This window comes from Gymnoscopelus braueri (assembly GCF_963280865.1).
Source record: "Gymnoscopelus braueri genome assembly, chromosome: 4".
Taxonomy (NCBI): domain Eukaryota; kingdom Metazoa; phylum Chordata; class Actinopteri; order Myctophiformes; family Myctophidae; genus Gymnoscopelus; species Gymnoscopelus braueri.
The window spans coordinates 33466407-33475568 of record NC_137605.1 but is presented as its reverse complement, the minus strand read 5'-3'; the positions used below and the strand labels follow the sequence as shown (position 1 = coordinate 33475568).

The window sequence follows — 9162 nt, the reverse complement described above, 5'->3', positions numbered from 1 at the left end:
GACAGCTTACAACAAGCTACATACATTATGGCGGTCAGAGGTTTCCAAAGCTATTAAAGATCTCCTTATTTTAGACCATGTCTTTCATGAAATCATCCTCCTATTATTATTATTACATGGTCAATAAAGAGGCTACTTGAGGATGTTTTTGATGGACATCGCTGCAGTGATATCTGATCATCTCTGACATACTATTCCTGAGACTTCCATGTCCAAATAGAGCAGTGGTTCTCAAACCTTTTAGTTTCAAAGACCCCCATTACTCTGAGAGATTTGGTTTCATTTGTACACTCAGAGTTACAGACCTGTAATAGTCCATTTTGAACCCCCTCTAGGAACCCTGAGGGTCCCTGGATCCCACTTTGAGAACCACTGAACAAGAGGAAGAGGACAATTAACATATCCAGATGCTATTGCCAGAGACGCTGGACTCAAAGTGGAAGATCTGGCTAAAGTATAATGGGAGATAAAGAGAGTGGCGTGCCCAATTGTCTTTCATCTGCAATCGGCGGATGATGATGAAAGCCCAGTTATCTGTTGAACTATTGACAGTAGCATTCTTATACTCTGCTATGGAACAGGAGAGCAAAGTCTACATAGGTTTCCACCCTCTAAAGTGTGAACGGAAGCGACATTCAGTCAAGTCACACTTTATGGTGCCCCTTAGGCACACTTTAATAAGTTACCAACAACGTTCTTGCATATGTAGCCATTTCTGTGACGTCTGAGACTCATTTCTGTGACGTCTGAGACTCAAAATCTGCGGACCCAATTTCCTTAGTATTAATTATTTTTTTCTTTGTAATTCTTCTACTGTACTGTCACATCACAGGTTTACAGGTGTAAAGAAGTGGATCATTTGTAGTGTTCAGGAAAGGGAAGAATAGAGATAGAAAGAAAGAATAAGGAAAACAGGTCAGATATTCAAACATTTCTCATATGAGTAGAGTAATATGCATACATACATGGGTGCATGGTTAGAAGAAATGGAAATGGTATGGGGCAGTTGAAATAGCATGCACATTCTATTTCAAATTCAGTATTCACAGTAAAATTCCTCAGTGTCAATTTCTCCTCAGTTAACCCATTAAGACCGGGAACGCATCTGTGTCATTTTAGATTTCTTTGGCTATTCAAAAATAGCAGCAGATATACAAGCTCATAGCTATGAGCTTGTAGATCTGCTAATTTTTTTTAATCGTGAAATTATATATTTTATATTCTTTTCAAAAAACTGTTAGGATTTAGATTATTTTTTTTGAACGGGCCTCAGGCCTTAATGGGTTAAATTAACACTGAGGATTTACTGTGCATTAATAGGCTACTGTAACTCATTGGTTCCTCCTCCATATTTCAAGGCCTGTCCAATAAGATTATATAACATCAGTTGGCTGTGAATGTGGATGTGTAAATGACAGCAGTGTTATACTCACAACGGCCAGAAGGATAGGGAACAGCAGCAGATGCACTGTGGGTGTCATGATGAGACTCCTGGAAGGAGGAGGAGGGGGAGAACGCAGAGGAGGAGTAAGAGGAGAGATGAGGAGGTGGGAAAAGTGTATAGAGAGGAGGGAAGAGGAGGATGAAAAGGAGTGACAAGAAGAGGAGGAAGATGGTTGTCTAATAGACTAATAAGGCCTTGTTCAGACTGGCAGCCCAAATCTGATTACCTATCCAGTGAGTCGATTTGGATTTATTTTGGTCTGAAGTAATGTGATTCAAATCTGATTTGCAAAGTTTCCATGTACAGGTTTTGCGCTGGGCACAGGCAGATGTGTTAAAACCAATCTGATTCAAATCTGGATGGGCCAAAAATCCGATTTGGGCTGCCAGTGTGAACATAGCCTAATAGACACCTTTCTGGAAGAGCACATTACACTCAACAACTAATTTATATTACTGAAACACATCTCCCACACACAGGTACCACTGTGACTGTCACTTTATATACCGTATTATGATTGCACACACACACACCACACCACACACACACACACACACACACACACACACACACACACACACACACACACACACACACACACACACACACACACACACACACACACACACACACACACACACACACACACATATCAGTGTTGAACCAGGGACTTTATGATTATGTACTGTAGCCTACACACTATCCGGTTAGCTACGAGTACAGTAGACCCAAACAACTGACACATTTAACAACGACATAAGACTAACTACAAGGTGCATGGACTTAAAGGACAGCACAATCTGGAGTGTTCATTTAACTCTGAGTGTAACTGACCCCTAATGGGACCACATTACACTCGTCCCCTTGACATTCAGTTATACGCCTAGGACAAGGAATATCGCCTCCTGCGTACATGCTATTTCAGACTTTGAGCTGAAAAGGGCATTTAAAGCATTCAAGTGTATACGGCTCTGAACTAAACCCATCCACCACATTTTCCGGACAGTGACTCACAGTAAGTCAACATAATGACACGGGTATATAAAGGTCACCCTCAGGTGTGTAACCACCATGACCTCAGTGTGATCTCAGACTCAGGGTCTAATAGCATCACAGGTGGTGACTGTGCCTAGATGTGAGTGTGTATGTGCACACACATACGTGTGTGTGTGTGTGTGTGTGTGTGTGTGTGTACTGTGTGTGTCACTCTTATGCTTATAGTCTCTTATTTGTCAATGAGTTCCACCTTTTTCAAACAGTAAGAGATCTTCATGTCATAGACAAAGGTTTTTTGTCACTCCTCTCTAATAGTATGCCTGATGAGACATCATCAGACATACTCATTAGACAGCAATGCTGTATAAATCAATGAAGTAACGCACTGATTAGTGTTCAAAGATGTTCAGGTCAAACAAGTTTAATACTCATCACAATCAAAGAAAATGTTGACAGACATTTAGGGAGTGCAAAATATATTGCTAATGTTATGGTAGGTATGAATCTGTACCTGTATAATGTACAGTACTAGGGAATAAGCATGATTAATATCCGTGAAACAGAAAAGGTGCAGGTGACAGACAATTAGGTTGAAGGGTGTGCCACAGGAAAGTGAAGGTGACATTGAGTGAAATGACCTTCTAGCAACACAGTTGTACAGTAGTCGGCTTTACCTGTTTTTTCAAACCCCATTTCCAATAAACTGTAACTGTCTATCTTCTTTAATCTAACACAAAACATGGTTGTATTTCTTAGCAAGAAGAAATAGAACTGACTTCCTGATAGCAACTTAATCTGCCAACTGGCTATAAAGATACTAGCTGCCATCTGGCATGACAGATTTATAGACAGATACTCCAACTGAAACTATGGTTTCCAGAAAGTGAAACTATATTAAAATGTTAAAATGTGTCTAAAAGTGTTTGATTGCATAGTGTTATCTTCAGACAGTGAATAAGCTAAATATTTAAGGACCACATTAGTCAACTTTTTACACCACTGTTATTGAATGATAATGGTTAGGTTGAATTTCAGTTTTTGTAAGGCCAAACTTGACACTGTCACACACAAGCCATGTTAGCTGTTGCTATGCTCAACAAACTCTCCAAGTCTGAAAGTCTAGAGGTCTTTCCAAAGTCATATCAAGATCATGACACATTCTCACCATCAGACAGGCTAAACATGACACACGACACAATTGCAAAAACTCGGCAGATGTGAACCCCTTTGCCTCTTAAGCATAGCCCCCCAAAAACAGCAAATAACACAGGCAAAATTCAAAGCTTGGAGACAGAGAGAGAGGAACGAGACATACCTTGTTGGAGAGATCTTGAGTCACTCCTCAAACTACAGAGTGATCCCGGCAGCCCCATTCTGGCTGGTCAAACGTTAACCAAGTGTTAACCAGCATGTTTTATTGAACCTAATGATTGTCTAATCAGCCTTCCCTCATACCCTGGCCGAGCCAATAGGGAGCCAGTAGACATAGGAGTAAAGGAGGCAGGAAGAGCTGAACAATCATATAGTGTCATAAAGTACAGTAATCTAAAGGCCAAGACTAATATATGAGAAGATCACCCACTAAATTATGTGTATTCTGATCTGCAATGGTGCTTTTAGTGCATATCCAATTTTGGTATAATTTATGTTCAGGTATTATTGAATAATAATAATTATTCATATTTTTTAATAGTTGTTGGAATACAGTAGGGTTTGACATGATCCAAACCTTGTTTTCATCGGATTGTCGCAATAATAAGAAAACACCACTACAACATGAAAGCCAAAGCGGCAAGAATAGAGACAAACGTTCAGATTACTATTCATAAGAACATTCTAATGATCCTCAGACTTTGACCTTTGAACTTTTTAACTGTTTCCTGTTTTAGATTTTCCATTGGTGGGTGTGCTTCATGTGCAGCTGAGTACAGATCTGTACAGTCCTTCTTACTGTCTACGGTACAGACACTAGACAGATAATCCAACTAACTGGAGACAATGGCAGGCTATCCTGCCAAGTGAAGTAGAACAGGACAAGGACAGCCTTGTGGCTCATCAGCATTTTCTTCAAGTGATGGGTTTAAATCCTTAAAAGCTTGTAACCTTTCTTGAATGCCCTCTCCTCTCTCATCTTTACTATTTATCTCAAATGTGCAATCAAATAAAGCACGTTAAAATAATCAAATACGGTAATGATTAACTATGTTTGTCTTTTACGCTAACCTTCACAAATGGATAGGTTTAACATATAGAATTAACATGCTCTCTTTCCTCTTGAGCTGAGAGCAAGTACAGATCTGTGAATCTGCAACCACAGAAAACAGGCGCTGGGTGAGTCATTACTTCACAAGGCTTGTATTTAAGCCAGACTGACTGTTTATAATATTGATGGTACAGTAAAAGTGAACATTACTGAAGATGGCTAAAGCACTCTCTCTCACACACACACACACACACACACACACAGTTTCAGTCTGTGTGCACATTTGGTCTCGCTGTGACCCTAAACTCTGATCTGTCCATGTAATATGAAGTTCCAATCACAGCATACAGGCTTGTACATGTGGTCTAAATTTAGTCTCTGAAACTGAAAGTTCATTTGACTCATATCTAATCAGCTCATGCTGTTGAGGCTGGCTGTGTCTCTGTGTTGTGTGCGTGTCATGTTCATATATGCTCTACTTTGTGTCAATCTTGACTCAACTAATGCAATACATGTATATGACAGTTCAGCATTGACAGCAGTTTTTTTAAAGGTAAAAAACATTTTATTCCATTGAGGCCATAATGGAAAATAGTCACAAGTAACAAAATACAGTACAGTATCAGTTGAATGAAAACAACTTAGTTAGGGTTTTTAAAAAAAACATTGAAATACCAACATTTAATTGACAAATAATAATCTTGGCATCAGGTGTAAAAAGAAAGCAAAATAGACATGGATGTGAAATGACAGAAGGATAGAGGAATTTTGCACTTGGATCATTTCAAAATAATCAACATTCATAACAGTCATCTCTCTCTCTGTCAACAGTACCCTCTATAACGTCCACAGTTTCTGCCACAGGATCTGGATCCTCCTGTCCAGTGTTTCTCAAATGGGGGTGCGTTATGTTTACTGTTATGTTTAATGATAAAACATTGACAAACGCGTGAAATCTGCTCAGGAGGCACTAATTGGAACGCTTTCACTTATTTGTAATGTTATATTCTTCAAAAGGTGGGTTATCATTCATTCATAGCATCATATCCTAGCTATGGTTTTCCTAGAGCAACATGTTGTTTTTCAGAAATCAGGGAAAGAGGGTACTGAAGCCAAAAAGAGATAGAGAACCACTGCTCCAGTCCATCACAGAGGCTGGCATACAGGGTTTTCAGCTCAGGCGAATCAGTCTAATGTAGACTGCAGTACAGAGGTAGCCTGTAAAAAATAAATCACTATCCATTTAGGACTGATTAACATAAAATGTTAAATCATTTGATAAAAATATTTTAATATCAGTTATAAAAATATATACAATTGTAACTCATACAAAAATGTGCTGCTCTAGCAATGTCTTTGTTGCTCATTGTGCTCATAGGTTCCATATATTTGGCCAAATGAGCTGTGCCATCATTTGATCATTTTATTCCTGGAACTGTAAGAGTCCGTTCGGGTCCATTTTAACACTTTCAGAGTTAAATGAGTCTTTTACAGTGGAAATGTGTGAATGGGCGTCCTCTGTCTCCTAGAGCACAGATAGGTTATGGCAGGACCTGGACTTCAGCCTGAACACCATGCTGGTGTTGTTCTTCGCCATCAACTTGTCTAGGAAACGCTTGGCCTTCTTGGGCAGACTGTCGCGACGTGCATTAGAGTGCGTGTGCCTGCGGCGGTCGTTGGCCGCCTTGCTGTCTCTGCGTAGACGCAGCTGTCGCACTATGCCCTGGAACGTTTCCCACACGTTGTGCTCCATGGCGGCCGACGTTTCGACGAACTTGCAGTCGAACACTGCAGCACATACGCGGCCTTCTGAAAGAAGCACACACACAGATTGATGAGCCTTCAGCACTTAAACCCTATACTTAAAATATTGGCACAACATCGAGAGATTGTGATATTTGATTTTTGTCCCAGCCCTAGTTCATTGTCAGAAAATAATAATGAAGAAAATAAATATACACACACACACACACACACACACACACACACACACACACACACACACACACACACACACACACACACACACACACACACACACACACACACACACACACACACACACAAAGGAGTTGTGTCTCCTTACCATTGAATGACACCTGTCTGCGGCGTACCAGGTCACACTTGTTGCCCACGAGGATGATTGGCGTGTGCTGTGCAGGGCGGTGGCGACGCAAGCTGATACGCAATTCTGATGCCCGCAGGAACGAAGCCCGGTCAGTTATGGAGTATAACAACAGATATGCATCGCCTGTCTCCATAAACTGCTCCTGAACCCTCTCACTCTCATCCTCTGGATCAAACAGAGTTATGGTTGCACTCTCTCCATCCACTTCAATGGTCTTTTCGCACATTGCATCTGAAACAAGCAGGGACAATTTGTTAGAAAACGTGTAAAAGATTATGTGGCCAATCCTTGAGTAGACTCAGTCAGTGGTTCTCAAAAATGTCATGTCAAAGTCAGACCCCAAATTGATATGTATTAGGCTGTGTACCCCCATTTAAAAAGATTTTGTGTCAGAAACCTGAGTCATTCTCATATAGACCTACATTCTCTCACAATAATAGTAATAATAACAGTGGGAGAAAAAATACGTTTCTAATTTTGCTGGGGACCCCATGGAACTCCTAGGACCCCTGCAGTCGCCGACCATACATTGAGAGAACTAACCTTGGATCAAGACTATCATAGATTGCATTTAATCGAGTCTGACTTTTACTTTCGTCTATCAAAATCGATAAAAATACATCTATATGATAGTCTTGATCCAAGGCTAATTGAGAACCACCTCTCAATCAGTGCCACATTTTTACCATATTATAACTCATCTTAAAGGAGAATTTTGGACTAAAGTTTTCTTACCTTTTCTATGACGTTATTTTTCTACTGTACCATTCATCCTAAGATATCATAACGTCATAGAAAAGGTAAGAAAACTTTAGTCCAAAATTCCCCTTTAACTATGTCAAGAAACAACCATGTAAACCCTTGACCTTCTCACCTCCATAAGTCTCACAGTCCTCAGTGTCCATGCCGTCCGCGGCACCTGCGAAGAGGCTGGCGAACAGCGTCTTCCCGACCCCGCTGGCCCCCAACAGGACCACGCGGAACGGACTCCCAGTCCCGCGTCGCCGCGTCTCCGTCTCCCCGGCGGAGTCCACGGAGTAGACGGAGTCTGAGGAGGACCAGCTGTCCCGGCTGTCGTCGGACTCTCCGGCAGAGCTGATGGGGCACGACTTGGACTGGGACATGCAGCTCACAGGGAGCTGGTGGTCTCCACCGCCACCACCAGCAACGCTCCACCGGAGCAACTCGTGCTGTAAACGGAGGCTGTGCCGACGCATGCTGGAGAACATCGTTCTTCTGAATCTGACGCTCACTATAAATAAATACCTCTCTGAGTAAATCCAGGTACAGGATAATATGGCGAGTTATTTATTCCAGGTCTGAGGTCTGTACCAAGAAAACGATCAAAGAAAACCGGGCGCAAGTATGGAACGAAAACGAACCCAAAGCTGTATGTATGCAGAAATGTGTCCCTCAAAAATTCCAACACCTGCTTATAAGGCTACTACTCGCTCAGATGTCTTTATAGTTGAAGTTGCTAGAGGTTTTTCAGTGTTGCAGCGCCAGTCGATCATCAGTAGATGCAGTGTAGTCTTTTTTCCACAACGTGCCTGTAATCTCCTGAGTCGTTCGCTTTTGTTATGATGGACTTTCGCTGACCCATTTTATATAAAGGCTGAGAGAGAGAGAGAGAGGGAGGGGGGGGAGGGGGGGTCCTGAGTCAAGTGTTTCCTTGACGTCACTATAGCCTCATCCCCTCATTGAAGTGTGGTTCCCCGTGTCCACTCCACAGCATGCAGGATAGCCCATTGAAGATACAAATTATTTTTTTAACTTTATTTTCAAGTTTGACGTCATCCGGTTTAGGATGTGTTTGACATAATATGATGATAATATAATCCTCTCCATCCAAAAATACTGGGTTATTCCTAGCAGATAGGATAGCAGATCCAAACCCCTCATACTGCAAGCCCTACATGAGAGATGACAAGAAAAGTGTGCTCCTCTGCAGGTCTCCTCTCCTCCAGGCTGGGTTGCCTACCCAGGGCCTCGCAAATTTGGAAGTCAGTCTTAGCCAAATGGAATGGAATATGACCCATACTTCTTGATCACATGACTCCAGAGATAATCGATTTGCGTATGTTTTGGACAAAATTTGTTTGTAGCAAAGTGTTTAAAAGAAACGCTAAATGGTGGAAAATTGATTGTATGACAACCTACGGTTCAAGAGTTATACGCCAAAACATGAAGTGGGCTTATAGCACCACTGTGAGGGTGATATGAAATATTTGGGCTACTAGGATGCTGCGTTCATTATTTGTGGCATTTCGTGCAAATCGGGCCCCTCCTGCAAATATGAAGGCCACTCCTAACCAATCGGGATGGAATCTGAAAAATCTAACAGCTACATCTTGATCACGTGACCATAGAGATGTGTTTGGATTTGTATGA

The 9162-nt window shown here is 41.4% G+C and overlaps 2 protein-coding genes across 2 annotated transcripts in view; both read right to left on the bottom strand.

Moving 5' to 3' along the window:
- Window positions 1–1481, bottom strand: part of cdh17 (cadherin 17, LI cadherin (liver-intestine)) — a gene marked incomplete at both ends in the record, with an annotated part of 13908 nt that extends 12427 nt beyond the window's left edge. The window contains one exon of the mRNA XM_080425892.1: window positions 1434–1481. Coding sequence (XP_080282018.1) covers window positions 1434–1481 — 48 coding nt within the window. The remainder of the gene's footprint in view (window positions 1–1433) is intronic.
- A 4504-nt stretch (window positions 1482–5985) lies between these two features.
- On the bottom strand, window positions 5986–8000 carry gem (GTP binding protein overexpressed in skeletal muscle; the record flags this gene model as incomplete). The annotated part of the gene is made up of 3 exons (XM_080427110.1): window positions 5986–6452; window positions 6730–7002; window positions 7646–8000. The coding sequence occupies 3 exons, from the start codon at window positions 7998–8000 to the stop codon at window positions 6169–6171; spliced, it is 912 nt and encodes a 303-aa protein (XP_080283236.1). The 3' UTR covers window positions 5986–6168.
- Window positions 8001–9162: the final 1162 nt, after the last annotated feature.